This window comes from Humulus lupulus, chromosome 6 (genome assembly GCF_963169125.1).
Source record: "Humulus lupulus chromosome 6, drHumLupu1.1, whole genome shotgun sequence".
Taxonomy (NCBI): domain Eukaryota; kingdom Viridiplantae; phylum Streptophyta; class Magnoliopsida; order Rosales; family Cannabaceae; genus Humulus; species Humulus lupulus.
The window spans coordinates 155,425,493-155,448,515 of record NC_084798.1 but is presented as its reverse complement, the minus strand read 5'-3'; the positions used below and the strand labels follow the sequence as shown (position 1 = coordinate 155,448,515).

Sequence of the window (23,023 nt, the reverse complement as noted above, 5' to 3'; positions counted from 1 at the left end):
CATTTCACTCTCTGGATTAGAACCGACCAGGCTATTTCAAGTTGGCTTTTGAACTCTATCTCTGAAGCTATGCTGGGTCATGTGCTTCGCTGCAATTTTTCTCAAGAACTATGGGTTCTCTTGGAAAATCTCTTCACAACCCAATCTCGCGCTCGCAATCCATGAAAAAGGGAGCTTTGTCTATTCATGACTATATTTTAAAAATGAAAACTATAGCTGATGGTCTCACTGCTGCAGGACAGGTTTTTAATGACGATGACTTGATTCTCTATATCCTTGGTGGCCTTGGACCTGAGTATGACTCAGTTGTCATTAATCTTACATCCAAGGTTGATCACGTTACCCTTTCTGAGGTTCAGTTTCTCCTCCAGAGTCAGGAGATGAGGATTGATCAAATTAACTCTGTTGTAACCATTGACCTCACTGTTCCATCAGCTAATTTTGTAGCTCAGAATAGGACACCTTTTGTTCCTTCTCACTCTGGCAAGTCTTCTCCCTTCCGTGGTCGTGGTCGTGGCCGTGGTCGAAGCAACCATGGTCGTCTTGTTTGCCAACTTTGCAACAAATCAGGCCACCCAGCAGTCAAGTGTTACTATCGCTTCGACAAAAGCTTTGCTCTAGCTCCCTTCAATCCTAATCAACCTACCACTTCTCAGCATAATGCTCATGGCAAAACCAGTGGTAACTACCAGCAAGCTTTTATAGCTAACTCTAGCCAACAATCTCTTTCTGATGATGGAAATTGGTATCTTGACAGTGGTGCCATAAACCACATCACTGACCATGCTGGAAATCTCCAAGCTCAAACTGAGTACAATGGTAAGACTCACTTGACAGTCGGTAATGGTCAAGCTCTTCAAATTTCTCATATTGGCAATTCTGTTATTAAAGCAAGTGGTGCTACAAAATCTGTCAAAATCAATAACATTCTTTGTGATCCTTCTATTACTAAAAATCTCTTAAGTGTTTCTCAACTCACCAAAGATAATAATGCCTATGCCACCTTTTATGCTAAGTCGTGTGTTTTGAAGGACATGGATACGAAGAAGGTTCTTCTTCAAGGGAAGGTTAGCAATGGACTCTTCTTGTTTTAGTGTTTCTATCAATGAGTCTGAATTATGGCACCTTAGGTTAGGCCATCCTTCCTTTAATGTACTCAAGCATGTTTTAATCAATGAAAAGAAAGCTTTGTCTTCCACTTTGCATTTTTGCTCTAGCTTTCAATTGGGTAAAGCTCATCATAAAACATATCCCTTAACTCTTAAAGAGTCCAAACATGCACTTGACTTAGTGCATTCTGATATATGGGGGCCTGCCCTACCTTGTCTAGACATGGATATAGGTATTACATTCACTTTATTGATGATTTTAGCAGGTATACTTTGATTTTCCCATTAAAAACCAAAGATGAGGCTCTTCAAGTGTTCAAAAACTTTCAGGCTCAAGTTGAGCGCCAACTCAACACCAAAATCAAAACTGTCCAAACTGATTGGGGCGGTGAATATCGGTCCTTTGAGCCTTTCCTTCAAACATTGGGAATTAGATTCTGTCACCCTTGTCCACATACACATTAACAAAATGGCAAAGCTGAACGAAAACATAGGCACATCGTTGAAACAGGTTTAACTCTTCTAGCTCACTCTAGCATGCCTCAACGATTTTGGTGGGAGGCTTTTCAAACAGCCACCTTCCTTATTAATCATCTCGTTACTCCTGTTTTACACTACAAAAGTCCCATTCAAAAATTATTTAATCTCACACCAAATTATAAATTTTTAAAGGCTTTTGGTTGTGCTTGTTATCCATATCTTAGCCCCTATAATTCAAACAAGCTTCAATTCCGTTTAGCAAGATGTGTTTTTATAGGTCACAGTCCAAGTCACAAAGGATATATGTGCCTTCATTCATTTGGTCGTGTCTATATCGGGAGTAGTGTATCATTTGATGAGTCTGACTTTCCTTTTGCTACAGGGTTCACTTACACTACTGCTTGTACAAATTTTGCCACCACACCTTCTCAGTACCCGCAATGGTTACCCTATTTACCCACTGTGACTTCTGAACATGCAACTGGAACTATGGATGTTGATACGGTATATTCCTCTCCTTCACTTGTAGAAGACTCAGCTTCATATTCACCTTTGACTCCCGCTCAATCATCAAAACCAACCAGTTAAGGTAGTTCATCTTCTTACTCAACTCCTCCTTTGCATGTGTCACTCACCTTTGCAGCAAGTGCCTCACCCACAAAATCGACCAGTTTTATCCTTTCCATAGCCACTCCCAAAACCGCCCCACCCTATGATTACCCGAGCCAAAGTCGGTATCTACAAAACTCAAGTTTTTCATGCCTTTTGCCCATCACCGCTTGCCTTAATAACAGAATCTGAACCTGAAACTGCTGCTCAAGCTCTCACTCTTCCCCATTGGAAATCTGTAATGGATATTGAATACTCGGCTCTCATGAAAAACAATACTTGAACCCTTGTTCCTAGAACTTCTGCTAAGAGTATTGTTGAAAATCGCTGGGTATTTCGTGTTAAAAAGAACCAAGACGGTACCGTTCAGCGCTACAAAGCACGTCTTGTTGCTAAAGGTTTTCAACAACAACCAGGGGTGGATTTCTTTGAGACTTTTAGTCCAGTTGTGAAGAGTTCTACCATTCGCATTATTCTTGCTCTCGCTACCTCCAAATATTGTAATATCCAACAAGTGGATATTGATAATGCATTTCTCAATGGCACTCTCACTGAAACAGTCTACATGTCACAACCCCTTGGTTATGTCAATGTTGCCTTTCCTCATCATGTTTGTAAACTCAACAAGGTTTTATATGGGCTTCAACAAGCTCCTCGGGCGTGGTTTGATCGACTAAAGGCAGTTCTTTTATCTCTGAACTTCAAGAACTCAGTTTCATATTCCTCTCTCTTCTGCTATCGCAATGCAGGTGCTGAACTTTATCTCCTCATCTATGTCGATGATATTCTCTTAACTGGCAGCAATCATCAACAAGTTAAGCATATTATAACTCAACTCCAGTAGTTTTTCTCTCTAAAATCGTTGGGGTCTATGACTTATTTTCTTGGTTTCGAAATCACTCAGGGAGCATATGGTATTCATCTTTCTCAAGAAAAATACACGACTGATTTGCTGCAAAAAACTAATATGCTCAAGTGTAAATCCAACCCAACGCTTATCTCTCAAGGAGAAAAGTTAAGTACTGGAGATAGCAAACCTTTTGATCAACCTTCATTCTTTCGGAGTGTTATGGGAGGCCTCCAATACCTCACCTTGAGCAGACCTGACATTGCGTTCACTGTAAATAAGTTAAGCCAATTTATGCATAGCCCTACTCAACAACATTAGGTTGTTTGCGAAAGGCTCCTGAGATATCTTCGTGGTACTATAGGACAGGGCCTCATCTTCAAACCTTCAAGTCATTGGACAATCGAATGCTTCAGCGATGCGGATTGGGCTAGTTCTATTGATGATCGAAATTCGACTACTAGTTACTGTGTGTATTTGGGAGGCAATTTGATTAATTGGTGCTCCAAGAAACAAAAGGTTGTTGCAAAATCATCAACTGAAGCTGAATATCGTGCTCTATCTCAGACTGCCACTGAGGTGGCGTGGCTGAACTCACTCTTCAAAGAACTTTGTCTTAATCACAGTGTACCTGCCTTGATCTGGTGTGATAATGCAGGAGCTAAGCAACTTTCCTCTAATCCTGTTTTCCATAGCCGAACCAAGCACATAGAAGTTGATGTGCACTACATCCGTGACATGATCAAACAGGGTCTTGTTGAGGTGCGACACATTCCAACACATGAACAAACAGCTTTACCAAAGCAGTGGCAATCAACCAATTTCTACATTTAAAAGACAAGCTTGATGTTGTCCCGGTTCCACAGTCAAACTTGAGGGAGTATGTTGGAGATGATTCTAAAATTAGACACATCCCACAATTTGTGGAATTTATCTTATATGTGCGCCAATCAGAATTGATTGAAATATTTTTCTGTTGTCATCATACAATGGTGCTGTAATATATATACCTCATTTATGTATTGTATCAATAATCAATTTAAGAAATCATTTATATAGCAGAATATTAAGTATATAGACTTTGTCTGCTTTATTTCTTTCTATCTTTATTTATTTTGATTGAAATTATAGAGCATTGTCCTTTTTCTTTTTTATATCATTTAAGAAAGGAAGTACGAGACCATTTCGTGTATATTTTCAGGATTTTGTTATAATGACAAAACATCTCTAGTTATTGACTAAGGCACTTTGATTTGAAGAAAGAAAAAGAGTACAAAGATGATATGATAATTTTATTTATTTTCATTGAACCATAGAATAATAATTCCAATTATACTCGAATTATTATTTTATTGTTCAAATAATAAATCAGACGCTGGAATGACTCTTGTGCAAACATGTTGGCGCAAGTTTACGTGACTTGTGGAGTTGTGATACAGCTACGTTAGAGTGTTCAAGCTTCAAGAGTCAAGTCTGTGTAGAAGTGAAAGCTTGTGAATGGAGTTACACAGTTATGCAAAGTCAACTTTTGACATTACATTTGCCTCCAGCGAATGTCAACAATATGTTTTGAGCAATCATCAAAACTTCTTTATTTTTAACCTCTCAATCTTTATTTTTAGTGATAAAATCCTTCAAACCACGGTTCTTTTAACAAATTTACAATCCGGTTCGTTTTTCTCAGTTATTTGTCATCGTAAAGCCACATGATCGTGATAATAGCACATCATAATTCATTAATTATTTTAAATTAAAAAATATATAAATAATATTTAAACTAAATAAAAACATCGTTCTAATTTTTTCAAAATAAATTAAAATTAAGGAAAATATTTTAAATTTAATTAAAAAAAAAAAAATTGAAATCTGAACTAAATTAAAAAGGAATCCCAATTTTGAAAATCAAACCCTAAACTAAACACTGTACTTCTTATTCGATCTGCTTCTTCTTCTCAGGTGGAGGCTTGCGGCTTTGGGCTGAGAAGGAAGCTCTTCTTTATTGTAGTGCAACTGACTAAGGGAGGCGAACATCGTCGTCGTCTTGATAGGCAGACAAATCTCGGAATGCCGACGGGTTGGAGATGCGGACGCTTGTAGCTGAGCTGGGGAGGAAGCTTGCATGGATATCAATAATGACACGCCGACTTCCATGACTTCTGGTGTCTACCATTTGTTTGACTCTCTCCCTCTCCCTCTCCCTCTCTTCATTTCTCTGCTTAAACTCTGATTTTTGGGTTCGGGATAGAGTTGAAATCTGAGATGGAGACGAAGGTCAATCGCAGAGGCGGTGCTAGATCTCGATTTCCTTTCGGTTTTGATTTTCTTCTCAGTTTTATTAGTTTTAATCAATGATTTTTTTTAGTGTGTGTTTAATGGTTTGAGGTGTGAATTTATGGGTTTGATTGTGAGTTTACTGGGGTTGTTTGATTGTAAATTTGTTGTGTTGTTTATTGTTTATTTCTGTGATTGTTAGTTGTTGGTGTTGATTGTTAGCTGTGATTTATGTTGAAGATGGGTACAGAGTTAATCTGGATTTGATGATGATGAAGAAAATGGTTTTGATGGTGAAATGTCGGGTAGGAGATGAAGAATTTTTTTCACTTTATAATTTCTTTTTTCATTCTTATTTTGAATTAAAATATGATTTTTTATTTTTAATTAATTGAAATAATCTTTAATAATTTTTTATTTTAAAATAATTAATGAATTAGATGTGTCATTAGTGTTAAATGGTCACGGGGATCATGCTGAGGATAATTGAGAAAAACAGACGATACAAAAATATTGTGAAATTAAGTGTAAAAAATGTAAAGATTGGATGGTTTTGTTGTTAATTACTGGTAAGAGTCCTTTCAATAGATGATCTAAAATAACTTAATAGGTAAAATTATATTAAAATGTACTAAATTAAGTTTCCAATGGATGTTTTTATCTACATAGTTATACTATTCATCTATATAAACATATAATATTAATTTTTTATATTATTTCTTATATTATTCACAAATACATAAAATTACATACAATATATATGCTTTTCTCCTTTTTTTTTTCTTCTCTTTTTATATATATATATAGTTATATACTCAGGGAGCAAGAAATAATAATGCTAGTCGGAGGACCACTAACAGAGCCAATTCTCAGAGACCGGACAGATGCAGCAATAACCCCCTGATCGGGAGGATGATGGGATCCGATCTAGAACTGCCTCGACGCAGAGGGATAACTCTAAAACCCCCTCCAGGAGCCACCGATTAGAAACTTCTAGATCAAGGAGTCACCAATCAGGCAGTAAGAAGACTCCACCCAGGCATGATCAAACCAAAGCTCCTCGAGATAAAAAAAACTCCTAGCTACAAAGATGGACATGGTTGAGACTAGGGTGACAATCATCAGACCGACCGGTCAAAAGAAAAAGAAAAAGAGGGCAACGACCAACAAGGAGGAAAAGATTGCCCGGGACATACCGAGAAGCCGCCACTACATCCCGGCCAGCAGCGTAGTGAGAGAGAGCAAGTCCCGCGTAGTAAGCCCTCCAAAAACTTAAAAAGTACGATGTTCGATCGGGTAGGATAACATGCTTCCCGGCAGGATCTAAGGGATGTTATCAATGACAAGAGAAGGACCGTCCCGGTCGAAGGGCGAGATCTGAACCGCCCTGCAAGTCAAGTAGAAATACTTGACGACAGTGTGCCAGATAGAAATGCTCAACCAGGCGGTCAAGACCTTGAGCCCCCGACGGTCGCCCCAGCCATCCAAGCCCAACTTGATGCGCTAGCGGCTGCAGTTCAAGGTTTGTCAAAACGACCTTTTCGGAATGGATGTTGTAGACCACAGGAGTGGCAGTCCATTTTGTGCCCGGATTAGAGCAGCCCAGCTGCCGGCAAAATATAAAGCACCGGTGCTGCCGGTATATACAGAAAAGGCGGATCCCATCAGACATTTTGGAAAATTTGAGGACCAGATGGAACTGCTCGTGGTAAGTGACGATTATCGGTGTAGAGTTTTCCCGACTACATTGTCAGATACTGCCCAGGAGTGGTATTGGAAGTTTAAGTCGAATTCCATCAGCTCTTGGGAAACATTCAGGAAGGAGTTTTGTAGACAATTCAGCGCTGCCCGGACTCCACCAGTTTATGCCAACCACTTGGAAGATATCAAATAAGGAAAAAAATGAGTCTTTAAATAATTATATACAGAGATTCATGAGAGAAGCCAATAGAGCAACTGCTGTAGGAGACGTGGGGAAGATGGTTGCCATATCCTCTAGGATAACTTATCAGAGTACTTTGTGGGATAGTATACATAGAAATCCAATTTCAACACTTCAACAATTTCTTGACCGAGTAGACAAGTATATGAAATTGGATGATGCAATCGAGAAAGAGGATAATGGCATAAACAATCCAGGCGGGTCAACTGACCCTCCTAAGAATGGTGGAAACGATCAAAATGGTGGAAAGAAACGTGGGAATAATGGGTCTGGCCGCCATGAAGAAAAGAAGGCTAAGTCGAGTTCAAACGAAAAGCCAACCAAGTATGAGCCTCCGTTCACTAATTACACCACTCTCTCGGCCAGCCAGGCGGAAATATATCTTACTAGTCATGAAGAAGTTCCCTGTAAGAAACCTCCATCCATCAAGAAAGAGATGAGTAAGAGAGACATGAATAAGTTTTGTCGTTTCCATGGAGATTATGGTCACGACACGATTGAATGCAATCACCTCAAGGACGAGATAGAATTTCTTCTCCGTTCGGGCCAGTTGAAAAAATACCAGGCAGAGACACCCCAAGGAGAAGGAGGCCGCAACAATCCTGGCTTCAAACGACAGAGATCTCCACCCTTGCAACTCGGGCCTGTGGACTTTACATTAGACACTATATGTGGAGGTCTACGCACAATGGGAGATGTATGCCCGAACACTTCGACATGAGCTGGAGTGCTAGGATCAGATTGGGTGAGCGGAGCGCGATCAGAAACCACTAGAATGGCGAGCATCTGAGGATATATTATCACTAAAATACCGCTTTCAGAATGGTAGCTTAATTTCAAGTTGTTTAACTTGTTATTTGAGTTTGGTTTATGAGCTGGTTATTTGCTAACCAATCATTTATTTATTTTTGAACAATTTTTGTTGTTTAAGACTCGTTATTAGACATGTTTTGTCCTTTTTAATTTACGAGTAATAAAAGAGACTACGCACAGTGTGGTCGATTCTTGCTACAAATGTGCATGTGTTAATTATCCGAACAGTGTTCAACTGGTCGGTACGTTCAAGCAGTGTTCAACTGCTCGAATATTTTCCATATATTTTATGTGTTTCACGAGTAATTAACTGCTCAAACAGATTCGATCAAGTAGCAAGTTGTACGCCCTAAATATCCACGGGCTATTAGCGAGCTGAGAAATAGCATAATTATATCGACCACGTGGATGTCACGTACCCGGAGCTGCTGTTACCAGGTCCTACCTCCCTAGCTCGAGGTAGCCAAAGGCTTAATGAGATTACTAAGGAGTCGGGTCAGATGTATGGACACCACGGGCTAAGAGTACATCAAGCTCGGGGTACGAGCTTGAGTTGGTACCTCTGACTCCTTATAAAGTCAACCACGCAATGTAAACGTGCATATATCAGACATCACGTGTCTGATCCATCCCTGAATTCTCAGACACACAGTATAAACGTGCATGTTCAGGCACCCACGACTGGATTGAGCCGTGCGGCCCACTATCCCCCTTACCTATTGATTAGACCACACTTCATTGTCATGTTTAAGGAATTAATCATGAATGTCACAAAAGTGACATGATGGGTAAGAAGGTCACGGGATGACCTCCCTTGCCAACCCCCAGGTGCCCTTTCCCTATAAATATGGAGACCCTGGGAGTTGCAGGGGGTTGGATTATATTTTGTAAAGAAATACCTTGTAAAGAATATCATAAAGATAGCAATAATATTGGCTGATGGACTAGAAGGATTTTAACCTTTGAACCACCTAAAAAAGTATTCGTGTTGCCATTTTACTTTAAGATCATTCATCTATTACGGTTTATTATCTAGCACTAATCCCATTCTTTATTCTATTAATTATCTGTTGCCGAAGAACCGCGTCAACACAAGTGACCAAGGATCTTTCAACCCTCGATCACTTGGGGGGCACATGGGGTATGCTGGTATATAATTTAACACAGGCAATAAGAGCACGAGTTAAGATATTTGTTTTTAGGCTGACTTGTAAATTTTTGAAGTCGAAAAAGGCCATTAAGCTAACTTGTTTGACAAAGCTTAAGTAACTTGGAATTTTTCAAAATTTCAAGTTAGAAGCAGATATTCGTGTAACAATAAACATTATGCTCTTAAAATGTTAGAGCAATAAGAGTGTGAGAAAGTATACTTAGTAGGGACTTATGAAATGTCTAGAATTTATAAAGTTAGAAAACTAAGTACTCATGCGAAAATATAAGGCATACATCAGAGTGACTTTACTATTCACAAAAAACTTATAATGTTTTAAGTCTAAAAAGACTTAGAATGTTTCAAGTTAGCAAATAAAATTAAAGTATAAATGTCAGCAGCTCGACCATACGAGAAAAATATCAAAGCTGCTAAGCAGCAGTTGTCTTCACAAAAGCATAAGAAAAAAGAGTAAAATACTAGCCAGATACAAAGTTTAGCTGGTCAGGTGCAAAGTTTTCCTGGTCGAGAGAACAGATACAACTTCCCTGGTCGGCTGAGCATGTTTCACTGGTTGAGTAGGAAACTCTGTTAATGGATAGGAAGCTCTCAGGTCGGCTAAGAGTGTCTACTGGTTGGGTAAACTAGTCCCTGACTGGTTAACACTATCGTTAACATCCAGGACCTTCTCTGGTTGGAGTGATAGAGCAGGAGAGGCAAGCATGTCAATCTTTGCCTGGGCTTCCACCAATTGATCATTCAAGACCTTGACGAGCTCCTTATAGTCTACTGCTCGGTGTTGAGCATGACTAACAGTGATGAGTCCCTGGAGTGAACCAAACAAACACGAACAAATGAATGCAAAGAAAAAATATTTACTACCCAGTAAAATATTTTCTCTGAGCAGTAAAAATATTTACTACCCAGTAAAATATTCTCAGAGCAGTAAAAATAATTTACTGCCCAGCTAAAAATGTATGAGAGCAACAATAATAATCATAAAAATTTTGGTGCCTAAATGCATGAGCCATAAAGTTTTGTACAAGCCCAAGGAGCTAGGAGGGTCGTGTATCCGAGCAGCTAGAAGCATGTCCGAGGAGCTTGGGGCGTGCCTGAGGTGCTAAGGCATGTCCAAGGAGCTGGTGTGTCCGAGGTACTGAGCGTGTCCGAGGAGCTTAGGTGCGTGCATCCGAGCAGCTAGGTGCGTGCGTCCGAGCAGCAGGTGCGTGTCCGAGCAGATGCATATGTCCGAGCTGCAATCCGTGTGGCCGAGGGGCACGCCGAGAGCGGATGTGCATCTGAAGGAGCCAGGCACGTCGAGGGGGTGTGCATCCAAGAGGATGCGTGTCCGAGGCTGGCCATCTGATGAGCTCCATGTCCGAGCGGCTGGAGGAGGCTATCCTAACGGTTGGCCATCCGAGGAGCTCTGTGTCCAGAATCCAAGGAGCCGCATGCCGAGGTGCCAGGCATGCCAAGTGGATGGGGCATTCCCGAGGAGCTTGGTACATCCGAGGCTGAATGTTCAAGAGGTTGGGCATATATGCAGAGTGGTGTCCGAGGAGTAGCATGCCCAAGGAGTGATGTCCGAGAGGTGGTCTGAGAGGCTGGCATGTCTGAGGAGTAGCATTACAGAGGAGCTATTTGGGTTCTGAGGCATAAGAGTTCCGAGGGCCAAAAGAAATCTGATCGGTTAGGAATGGTAAAAGAAACAAGTTTGATGGGCTAAAGGGTATAGACCATCGCGTGAGGTATAAGCATATTTTCTTAATCTTGGACTGTGCAAATAAGATCAAGAAGGGAAATTCAAGGGTTTAACAAGCTTCAAGATAACATCAATGATTATCCTATACCCATGAACCCGAAAGAGCAATGGAAATGGGAAACTGATAACTATCGTTTTTATGGACAGAAAAGTTCATCGTGGGTTTACCTCAAAAGTGAAAGTTACTGACCGGGTGGAAGCTTTTGGACGACGTGAATAACTATCAGCTAAAGGAAAAGTTTATCATATGCGAAAATCATATAATAAACTTGGGGGGCAAATGTTATCTCAAAATTTCGTTTGATGATGTGGCAATAGGATGGGACAAGTGGAAATGCATAGTCAGTAAATGACACATTAATAGTCAATAAATGTGTTGACTAAAAAAGGGCAAATGTTTGAAATTAATCTTCGGAGTTGTGATATTACTGGTCACGAAATTGATTTATCTGGTCAGGAAGTAATTTGACCGATCAGGTAAGGTTTCTGTCCGACCAGTAAGGTTTTTGACCAACTAGTAATGTGTTTTGGCCGACCAGTCACTTCAGTAATGTGTTTTGGCCGACCAGTAAAGTGTTTTGGGTGACCAGTCATGTGCTTTGGCCGACCAATAATGTGTTTTGGCCGACCAGTAACTTTAGGAATCAGGTTTATCCGTCCAGTCAAGCTTATGAAGATGTTTTGCCTAACTAGAAGGGTGATATAGCCGAACAGTTTCACTTCAGGGAATGGAGTTGGCCAACCGGATAGATCAAAAACTCAACCTAGTGACTCTTCAACAAAGTTTCGGTAACGACTTCAGTTAGAGTCATCCGTAACTACTGCGAGAGTCTCTCAGATATCCCGAAGTAATAGCTATATTGTTGTAATTTAAATTTGTTTATTATATAACTGTAGAAGTTAAACGCTCTTTTTTTCTTCCCTTTCTTCTCTCTCGGTGACTCTCGCCGGAGCTATGGCTAAGGGGGCTAGGAATGGAGCAAAAGCTAAGGGAAAGAGTAATGGCAAGAAGCGAGGACCTTCTTCTTCGGATAGAACCATTAAAACACGGTCCATGGATGCAATTCTAGGGATACAGGAATTGGAAATTATTGAAGATGCAGATATGGAGACTACGAAGTTGCAATCGGATCTGTCACGCGTAATGCCTGATTCCACTCCACAACATACTGTAATTCGCACAGATCTTGGGAGTTGGTTGACTGCATCTGAGCAAGCTATGCAGGATGTGTTGTTAGGTAAGCATGCTTCTACTCCGATTTTGAGATCTCCTGTAATTGAACAACCTGTTGTACGATCTAGTGGAGAATCGTCAAAAGGAGTAAATCCTAATCTGAGCCAGGGGAGGAAACTTGGTGTCAAGATTGAACCTGAGGAGATTAACTTTTGGCAGCCTTCTATTGTTTGCTATGTTGTGGGAGCTAATCCTCCGGTTAGTATCTTGGATGGATTTGTAAGAAGGCTTTGGAAGGAAAATGTGGACAAAGTAGGCGTACTCTCACGAGGAGTTTTCATCATTCGATTCCATAATTTGGACTTTCGTGATCGAGTTCTTAATGGTGGGTATTTGTTTCTTGGCAAGAAGCCACTGATTATGAAGCCATGGAACTCGGTGGATGATTTTACAAAGGAGGATATTACTGTAGTTCCTACGTGGATTCAACTGGGAGGATTGGACATTAAGTATTGAGGTGAAAAATCTCTTTTCAAGATTGTGGGGCAAATAGGGCGGCCAATTCAAGTAGATAACATCACCAAATACAGAGATAGACTCTATTATCCTCGCATTCTTGTTGAGATCAGTATGGATCAGCAATTTCCAACAACAATCAGCTTCTTGAATGAGTTTGACCAAGAAATTGATTTGCAAGTTGAGTATGAATGGATTCCAATTATCTGTAAAAGTTGTTCTGGGATTGGGCATGAGGCTCAAGTATGTAGAAGGAAGAATCAAGGAAAACAAGTATGGGTTCCTAAACAATTGAAATGTGAGCCGAATTTGGTGCAGCCAGTAGTAGATGAGGAAGGTTTTCAGCGAGCAAACAAAGGAGTCAGGGTGACAGTTGTTTCTGCACCAGCAACGGTTATGACAAACCAGTATGCTATCCTGACAGAGGAACAAGAGGAAGAAAGAGTACGCAGGTTGAATACTGGAGAGGGGGGAGATCCCTCTGCAGGACATGGATAAGATTTTATGTTGGAGTGTAAGAGGGATTAACAGCCAACTTAAACATCGAGAGATTAAGCACTTAATCATTTCCAAGAAAGTTGGGCTAGTTAGTCTTCTTGAAACAAAGGTTAAGAATAAAAATATGGGCAATTTATATTCAAGTTTATTTTCTGGTTGGTGTTTCACTACTAACAATCCTTGGCTAGATAAGGGACGAATAATAGTAGCTTGGAATCCGAATATGTATACTCTTGATATTAGAGTTTGTACTAGTCAGTTCATTCATTGTTTTGCTCGAGCCACTCACACGGCAGGAAGTTTTTTTATCACCTTTGTATATGGCTTTAATGATGTGAAATTGAGGGATCAACTATGGCTGGATATTCAGGAGTTAGCTTTGAAGATTGATGAGGCTTGGATGATATTGGCAGATTACAATGAGATCTTGCATCAGAATGAAAGAGTTGGCAAGAAGACTATTATGAAACCTTCTCTGAGCCTTCGAGATTGCATGATCACTTGTCAAATGGAAGACTTGAAATATTCAGGGTGTTTTTATACATGGACAAACAAGCAAAGGTCTGAGGATCGAGTCTATTCTAAAATCGACAGGGCTATGGTTAACTTGAAATGGACAGATCAATACCCGAACTCTGAAGCAGTTTTTCTACCTGAAGATACATTTGATCACCGTCCCATTCTTGTTTCATTTTATTTGGTTGTGACTACTGGTAAGCAACCGTTCAGGTACTTCAGAATGTGGAAGGAAGCTTCATCATATGCAACTAAAGTTAGCATTAACTGGAATATATTAGCTTCGGGTTCTGAGATGTATAAATTAGTCCTGAAGTTAAAGAGACTTAAACAGATTTTCAGGGAAATAAATAGAGAAGTATATCATGACATTCAAAAGGCTGAAGCTCAAGCAAAGCATTGCCTGCTGGAAATTCAAGAAAGCTTGCACCAAGATCCCCTCAATGAGTCTTTAATTCGACAGGAGATATTGGCTAGGGAAGAATTTACTCGATTAAATAGAGCATATTTGTTATTTTTAGCACCAAAAGCAAAAGCCAGCTGGGTGATGAATGGTGATGAAAATACTGCTATTTTTCATGCCTCATTGAAAGCTAGAAGGATTCAGAATCGCATTTTCTCTATACACACTGAAGATGGTAACTAGGTGGATACAGTGGATGGTGTACAAAGAGCTTTTTTAGAATATTATCAAAATTTATTGGGGACTCAATTGCATAGTAGGAGGAAGGTGTCACAAGCTATTGTTGACTTAGGTCCAGTCATTTCTGAGGTGCATTCTAGGCTGCTGTTAGAAGCTTTTACAGCTCAGGAAGTTAAAGATGCCCTCTTCTCCATTCCAGGTCTGAAGGCCCCTGGTCCTGATGGCTATAGTAGTTTTTTTTATCAGGATAATTGGGATTTAGTAGGTGATGAGGTGTGTTCGGCTGTCTTAGACTTCCTAACCACGGGGAAACTTCTTAGAGAGATTAATGCTACAACCATCACCCTCATTCCAAAAACCAAATGTCCGACCAAAGTAAGTGATTTCCATCCCATCTCCTGTTGTAATGTGCTATATAAAATTGCATCCAAAATGATATGTGCACGGTTGAGAAGGGTTCTTCCGGATTTGATTGCAAAGAACCAAGGGGGTTTTGTTACATAGCTCACAATATCATGATTTGTCAAGACTTAGTTCAGCATTATGGAAGGAAGCATTGTAAGCCGAGTTGTATGATTAAAGTTGATTTGCAGAAGGCATATGACACAATAAAATGGGATTTTAAAGAGGAAATGCAAACTGCTTTTAAGTTCCTGAAGAAGATTATTCAGTTAATCATGATATGTGTTAGATCACCTAAATTCTCCTTATTGCTCAATGGCTCTCTGCATGGTTTCTTTGCAACTAAAAGGGGATTAAGGCAAGGGGACCCAATGTCTCCATTATTTTTTGTGTTAGGTATGGAGTATCTGTCTAGAATCATGATTAAAGTGGGATCTATATCTTATAAGTATCATGCTAAATGCAACTCCCTGAGATTAAATCACTTATGCTTTACGAATGACTTATTATTATTTTGTCATGGAGATTTTATCTCTATTCTATGGATGCTTAGAGGACTCAAACTGTTTTCGGGGACATCAGGTTTGGTACCAAACCAGAACAAATCTGCTCTATTCTGCAGTGGTATGGTGGAGGCTGAGGTAAATAGAGTGCTAGAAGCTTCAGGATTTGCTAAAAGCTATTTACCTTTCTGATATCTTGGTATTCCAATCTGTTCTAAGAAAATTTCTTCAGTGGAATGTGGCATTATTTTAGAGAAAATGGTGCATAGAATCAGGCAATGGAGCTCTCGAAATTTATCTTATATGGGCAGAGTTACATTAATTAATGCAGTTCTTCTTTCTATACACTTCTATTGGGCCCAAATCATGATATTGCCGAAGAGGATACTGAAGGAAATTGATGCCATTTGTAGAGCCTTTCTTTGGAGAGGAATGAGTGATCATGCAGGGCCTGGTCTTGTTGCTTGGCATAACATTTGTAATTCTAAGACAGGTGGAGGATTGGGTTTTAAGAGGGTTGTGGACTGGAATATTGCAGCTATGGGGAAATATATATGGGCAATTGCTTCCAAAAAAGATAATTTGTGGGTTAAATGGATTCACAATAAATATTTGAAGCAATTGGATTGGTGGGAATATAAAGCTCCCTCGGCTTGCAGCTGGTATTGGAGGAAAATGGTGGCTGTTAAGGATATTTTTAAAGCAAAAATAGATTTGACATCCTTTTCAGTTATGAAATTCAGTATTAAAACAGGTCATGACTTGTTGTTTGCTTCACCTCTCAAAGTGCATTGGGCAAAGTTTGTTTGGGAGAGATTTTCTATACCAAAGCACAGGTTTATACTTTGGTTAGTTATGCTTCAGAGATTGCATACCAGGGTCTTCATTCGCAATTACAACTCAACTATAGATCCATCTTGTCTATTCTGTGGAGAACATAATGAAGATATTCAACATCTCTTTTTTCAGTGTAAATATAGCAAGCAATGTCTATTACAGGTGAAGAAATGGCTGGGTTGGATAGTAAAAGCAGAGGATTATGAGAACTTGCTGCAATGGATATTCAAAACAAGGAGATGGAGCAGATTTCGAAAGAGTATCTTGACAGCTGTTGTTGCTTCCTTGATTTATCACATTTGGAGAGTGAGGAATGACATACTATGGTCACAAAAGGTTTGGTCTACAGCTCATACGGTCCAAGCAATACAAAGAGATATTAGTATGCGAATATACACTATAATACCAAACAAGACAAATCATTTAGATATAGATTGGTTTCATGCTATTTGTAAAAATATGTAGCTGATGTATAGAAGATAGGTATATTGGGGAGTTATAGAGTTGGAATCATTTATGGAATTTGTACATGAATTGGTTTTGAGCAATACAATGATCTTATTCACCAAAAAAAAAATTGTTTATTATTTATTAATTAAAGTCGGTTGAAACAACCAAGGACCCCGTCAAAATGGGATATTTCTCATGTACGATCCATGAGCCTATAAATAAATTGCTCATGGCATCATTTGAGGGGACTAATCATTTTGAGACTTTAGGATTGTTACTTGGGGCATTCTTGGGGCATTGTCTAAGAGAGCTTAGAGAGAGAAAGCTTGTATTCTCTAGAGAGAGAAACTCTGTATTTTTCTACTTACACTTAAGAAACTCAGTTGGCTCAAGTTCATCTGATGTGTAGGATACATATATCACAATTTCAAGTGGATTAGGCTATTACCAACAAATTGGGACTGAACCACTAAAAAAATTACGTATGTTATTTACTTTCTATTCAAGGTTTATTGTCATTTTTGCGTTTACTCGTAGTTGGCAAAAATCGTAGTCAACAATAGTATTTAAATGATATAGATAAAAAAATAGAAAAGTTAATGTATGGTTTAATGTAAAAGATAAAGGTAAAATAGAAAAAAGTGTATTTTTGAAATGTATTTTAAAAGATGAATTAGATTCATTGGTAGTGCTCCAAGTTTTGCCATTAACTTTGGAGTTTGGGTCAGAGTTGTTTGTTGTTTATCTTTATTGTACTGGTATTTCAAGGATTAGGTTGGCACCTATATATAAATCAATGTTGTATAATCTCAAACAGAAGATATGTTTTTCAAGTTATTTGTTCGGACGATTTGTTATCAATATCAACTAAAGAGGTAGAACAACATATCGAAAGGATCATGAAATGGTTATATACAAGCTTGGGAAAGTAGTCAACATTTGATCACAAAAGCTGCTTTATTTTCTATACTCATTCCTGAACATGGATTTAATGAAGGCCAATACAATCAATCTGTACCTCTGAGAAACTGAAGAACTATAGTAAATTGTATCAAGGACAACAATAGAATTCTTTTAAAAAGAAAAGGCAAATGCAATTTCTGTTGGACTAATTGGCACCAGCCATAACTATATATTACAAAATAATCATGGAAGAAAATGAGGCACTAAAGCAGAATAATGTAAAAGAAATAACCTTCATTTCTCTGCATGTTTCCAAACACTCTTGAGAGGCCAAGATGACAACCACATCTTTCATGGACATCCACCGCTGGCCATGATCATTGATCCGAAAGGGGTCCTTTGTTCTTATCTTCCTCGTGGATTTACTAGCTGAGAAAATACAGCACTTGTGGCAGCGTCTTCTGCATCATCATCTGTAACCGAATTATGATCAATCATACTCACACTGTTATCAAATGGCTCAATGGGAGTCAACTGGATGCCTGGGATATGGTTTGTGCTGTTATCTTCAGGTTCCATGAGTGCAGATGAGGTCTCCTCAAGCTGAAGAGCATATTCAAGATTCCATAACACATCACCCATAGATGGCCTGTCAACACCGTACTCAGCTAGGCACTTCTCGGCTGTTTCGCCAAACTTCTTAAGAGAAGCCATGTTTACCTTCCCAGCCAAATTTGGGTCCATGATATGATCTAGCATTCCCTTCTTCTGCCATGTCATTGCCCATTCTGCTATGTTGACTTGCTCCCTGGGAAGAACGGGGTTTAGAGCAGGTCTTGTGCAGAGAACTTCCATTAGTACCACCCCAAATGAATACACATCTGATTTCTCTGTAAGTTGCTGCCTCCTGAAGTATTCAGGGTCAAGGTAACCAAAGCTACCTTTCACAGCTGTACTTACGTGGGTCTGATCAAGGGAAGGACCTGTTTTTGACAGGCCAAAATCAGCAACTTTGGCAACAAAATTCTCATCCAAGAGGATGTTTGTTGTCTTCACATCTCGGTGAATGATGCTTTGAGTAGCCCCAGTGTGAAGATAGTGGAGCCCCCTTGCAGCACCGATACAAATTTCTAGCCGTTGCTTCCATGATAGGTGCGGTAGATCTGTTCCATACAAATGGCTCCTCAGAGGTCCGTTGGCCATATATTCATAGACAAGAATCATTTCTGACCTTTCATCACAATACCCAATAAGAGACACAAGATGACGATGGCGGAGCTTGGATAGCATTTCAATCTCAGTTCTGAATTCAGCAAGACCCTGTTCAGATCTGGGATTTCCTCTTTTAACTGCTACTTTCGTCCCATCTTCAAGTGTTCCCTTGTAAACCCTACCAAAACCACCGACCCCGAGAAGTAGGGTCTCATCAAACTTGTTGGTTGCATCTAGGATCTCTTGAAACATAAACAAACGACCAAGATTGGATGAAGCCAACGAGATGCAGCTAGCTGTTGCACTTTTCTGCGAAGTCGTGGACATTTTTGTCATGGTCTGAGAGTTACCATACAAGGGCAGAGGAAGCCATGGATGCCCTTGATTAGGAGTAGTCTTTGACTTGCGGGAAGCCAAGCAGCAATAACAAACACCAATTAATGCCACAGCAGCCACAGCTCCTACAGCAGAACCAATTATGATTCCAGTCTTCCTGTTCTTTGAAGGTGAACTAGGAAGGATTTTGTCAACAGATGCAAGGCCATCCAAGCTTCCAGCTTCATTGCTAATCTTTATAATCTCCAATCCATTCATAATGGCATCAGTAACATCAGCAGCTGAATCTGGACCAACACTAACTGTCAAGCTATCTGAACCTTCAGATGAATTGGAAACATAGTCTTTGTAAATTGGCACATCCAAATCACCAGTAATGGATGACATATCGAAACTTGTAAGTGCAGCATCATCATTTATGTAAAGATTGAAAACTAGAGTGTTCAAAGCCTTGCTCACAATATCACAGAAATGTACCCGAACAAAATACATATAACTTGGATTGACAGTGAAGACCCAAGTTATGTTAAAGTTTTCATTGGTAACATTTGACTCTCCCATGGATTGAGCAGTAGCATAAACCCAATTTGGCGCCGTTTCCGGTGTGACAGCAGCAGGGTATTTGATGTTGATAGGATTTACTGAAACTTTCACTGCAGAACTATTCACATGAAGATATTTCTCATCGTCCTCCCATGTTCTTCCAAGCGTATCATTCTGAGAAGTAATCAAAGGACCTCCCATGTTTAATCGGTAAACAGTCTCAAATGCTAATCCAGATAGACCACTGAAAGGAGAAGATGGATTGACAGCCAATGCCTGGTCAGGTAGAACCGAATCCGGAATAGAGACAACCTCAATTGCGTTAACAAACGCAACTGAGTCATTTGATGGAATGAAGGAGAGAGTCAAAACATCCGATGTCACATTGATGGCATACTCCTTGAACATGTAAGAACCATTGTAGTTCTTGAAACTGAAGTCGTTCAAGAGCACAAAGTCATCAGTAACTACACTCATTGAGGCAGAGGCCAAGTTTTGGCCTGATTTTTGAAGAGGAAAGAAATAAAGGCGGATCCAATGCCGGCCTTCCTGTTTAATGTCGAATTTGAAGGAACCAATGCCCGTGAATATTCGAGCAGATTGGTAAATTGGAGAAGGGACACCAGAATTTGAGGTAGCAACTATAGAAGTTCCAGTTTTTAGAACAATAGAAGAATGGTCTGAATCAGGAACAAAAGTTCGACCTTGAAAGGTGACATTTCCAGATGAACCACAAGTAATTAAGTAGTTATCAAGAGGATTGAACAAGGCAGATGATCTACAACCCATAAATAAAACAACAACTAGAACCATAGGTAGCCATTGAACTAGCTTCATTTTCACTAATAATTAAAACCCCAGATCCTCAATAATCTAATGAACTTCCAAAAGAATACCTAAGCTCCCAACCCAACAGCCCAAATAACTTCCAGAACTAATACCCAACCACTCTACCAAGATTTCAAATTACAAAAGTTACATTCCCTCAAATTCACAATCACAACCCAACCACCCAGTTCTTCAATAACTAATACAAAGAATACCCAACTTCAGAAACCCCAGATCTAAATCAATGCCAAATAAACATTAGCAATGGAAAACAAGACAAGAGCTTAAACTTTGCTCAAACATAACAGCACCAGACACTTTGTTTAGAGTAATCCAAAATAAAGAAGACAAGAACTTTAGTTATCTCAGAATTCTTACCTCATCCAAAAACAAAGTGGAGAGAGAAAGAGATAGAAAGACAATTGGGTTATCCTTGAATCAAAAAGCAAGTAAAACCCAGTTGAGACAACATGAAATGAATCCCACCAAGCTGATGTTTTTCTCTTTTGGTCCGGCTATGGCCACCCTTTCCAGGCTGTTGATTAGGCTGTCATTTACAGAGGCGGAAAAGATGGAGAGGACCCACTAAGAAGAAAAAGGTATAAAACTTCAAACCTCCATATACTCTAACTCTGCACCAATCCCATAAACCCAACCAAAAAAAAAAAACAGCTGTTTTCCTAAAGATATTGGTTTGATGGATACCCAGAATCTTAACGAGGGATACAAATAAAATAATAACAGAAAAACGCCATGAGAGAGAGTTCTACCACCTCAAGACTCACAAACTTAACTTGTAAAATTGATTTATTTCATTATATTTTGTTTTAAAACAATTAAAATATTAAATGATTTTAGAACTGTTTGGTTGATGTGCTGGGACCAAACAGCAGTGGGGACCCGCTAATACGCGGCTTTGAGAGGCAGAGCAAGCTAGCGGCGCTGATGCCACTTGACTTGACGGCTCTAGCGACCTTTTTCCTCTGGGCTTGTTCTTCTTTAACGGTCACTTGACGGCGTTACAAGCATATAATAAAACTCTTGGTTTTTGGCAATGAAATTATGGACAATGCGAAATAAAAAAAAGTAAATGCTTTTCGCATCTTTAAACATTTAATTAAAATAAGATCTATTATTTTTTTTTAAATTTGACGAAAATTTTCGAACCAAGGTTGATAGAACTAAACATGAAAAATGACCAAAAAGTTTGATCATATCTTCCTTTTCTTCCCCTACATGTGTTTATCAAACAAGATAAGAAAAGAACAAATCTTTTTTTTTTCCTTTTTCCTTCTCCTCCTCTTTTACCTCTACACTTTTTTTTTCCTATTTTATCAAACGAGTATAAATGTATAATAGATTGTGATAGGACCAAAGTAGCATTATAGTGGTTGCACATAATATCGTATGTATCTTTCTTTATACATAATAATTTAAAATGTGAGGATAAATATACTATATACATGTATGGATGCCAGCCAAAACCTTAACCATTTGATATGTAGAAATGGTAACATTTGCCAGACACATATATATCTCCTTGACCCACTCTATGCTACCATATCTCATGGGATGTTTAAATATTTTTGTAATTAAACTACGAGTTCCAAGTATTTATTTTCAAGGTCTTGTCCATTCAATCGATGATTAGATAATACGTGCATATATATCATTTTTATTGTTAATTATATGTTTACTTCACCCAAGGTGTATAGCACAAATTTGCAATAAGTCAACAAAAGCTTCAATTTGTAACTTGAGAGTAGCTAGGCTAGTAGCATATAATAATGTAGAATATGGATTGATTTGTTGATATATGTCGCCAAATGACAAATAAAACCATGTGATACCACGTTTTAAAAATAAGTAAAAATGAAATGAATTGTTAAGACTTTAATCCTACGTACGTACGGTAGCTATACTAAATAATAATCATAAGGATATATTACAAGAAACTAAGGTCTTAAAACGCATGTGGTAACCATTATAACTTTATGAAAAAAGATGTGTTATGTCTCTTAATATTTTATAATGAAATGTGATATATAATTAGTGTGTGTCTCGACTCGAACAAAGAGATCAATTAAAGTGATAATAAATAATTGACAAATTATATATCAAACTAATAACGGGGTTTTTATAAATCTCTCTTATTTGTTTTTCCCACTTGATATGGGGAATGACTTGTCAATATTTTAATAAGAGTAATTGACGGTGAAAATATTTAAGTTTTTTTTAAAATTAGTAGTTTAATATCTAATATTTTTTTACGGCATAATACATTTTCTTGACAACCTTAGTTACCTCACCGTCATCTGTCATTTAGACTGTCAGATGTCGATTTTTTTATTGAACCACGCCATTTAAAATTTACCCAATCATTTTCTTGTCTTGTCATGTCACCTAAAATATGCCAAATCACTATTTTATGTCATGTCACCATTTTATTGATTTACACATAAATTAAAAAAAAAATTAAAAATTATTAAAAGAAAATTCAAAATTTTATATAATCCAAGAAGGGCAACCCTATATGACCTAGTCATTTTGATTGATGAAGATGAACATTCTGTATTTTTTTAGTTTTAGACGGATGTTGGAGAAGATGAAGATGTTGAAGTAATGTTTTATCAATATTCAAAAATGCAAATCTATTTTGTTCATCAATATGTTCATAGA

General features: G+C 38.7%; 3 protein-coding genes and 1 pseudogene across 3 annotated transcripts; 3 read left to right on the top strand and 1 right to left on the bottom strand.

Moving 5' to 3' along the window:
• The first annotated feature begins 242 nt into the window (after positions 1–242).
• On the top strand, positions 243–336 carry LOC133787798 (small nucleolar RNA Z247; annotated as a pseudogene).
• Positions 337–13,394: 13,058 nt separating this feature from the next.
• On the top strand, positions 13,395–14,333 carry LOC133785578 (uncharacterized). The gene has a single exon (XM_062224799.1). It carries the CDS (start codon positions 13,395–13,397, stop codon positions 14,331–14,333), a length of 939 nt encoding a protein of 312 aa, XP_062080783.1.
• A 434-nt stretch (positions 14,334–14,767) lies between these two features.
• Positions 14,768–16,537, top strand: LOC133785577 (uncharacterized). Its single transcript, XM_062224798.1, has 3 exons — positions 14,768–15,128; positions 15,258–15,373; positions 15,455–16,537. The coding sequence occupies exons 1-3, from the start codon at positions 14,768–14,770 to the stop codon at positions 16,535–16,537; spliced, it is 1,560 nt and encodes a 519-aa protein (XP_062080782.1).
• Positions 16,538–17,460: 923 nt separating this feature from the next.
• Positions 17,461–21,150, bottom strand: LOC133782623 (receptor-like protein kinase THESEUS 1). The gene has a single exon (XM_062221961.1). The coding sequence runs from the start codon at positions 20,351–20,353 to the stop codon at positions 17,831–17,833; it is 2,523 nt and encodes an 840-aa protein (XP_062077945.1). The 5' UTR covers positions 20,354–21,150; the 3' UTR covers positions 17,461–17,830.
• Between the last annotated feature and the right edge of the window lie 1,873 nt (positions 21,151–23,023).

Bases quoted from the DNA above. Each gene is read 5' to 3' on its own strand.
- LOC133785577 (XM_062224798.1), top strand. From the start codon at position 14,768: ATGTGCACGGTTGAGAAGGGTTCTTCCGGATTTGATTGCAAAGAACCA. The intron at 15,129-15,257 runs GTATGGAGTATC...TTTGTCATGGAG, and splicing joins TCCATTATTTTTTGTGTTAG to ATTTTATCTCTATTCTATGG. The intron at 15,374-15,454 runs GTAAATAGAGTG...ATCTGTTCTAAG, and splicing joins GTGGTATGGTGGAGGCTGAG to AAAATTTCTTCAGTGGAATG.
- LOC133782623 (XM_062221961.1), bottom strand. From the start codon at position 20,353: ATGAAGCTAGTTCAATGGCTACCTATGGTTCTAGTTGTTGTTTTATTT.
- LOC133785578 (XM_062224799.1), top strand. From the start codon at position 13,395: ATGTATACTCTTGATATTAGAGTTTGTACTAGTCAGTTCATTCATTGT.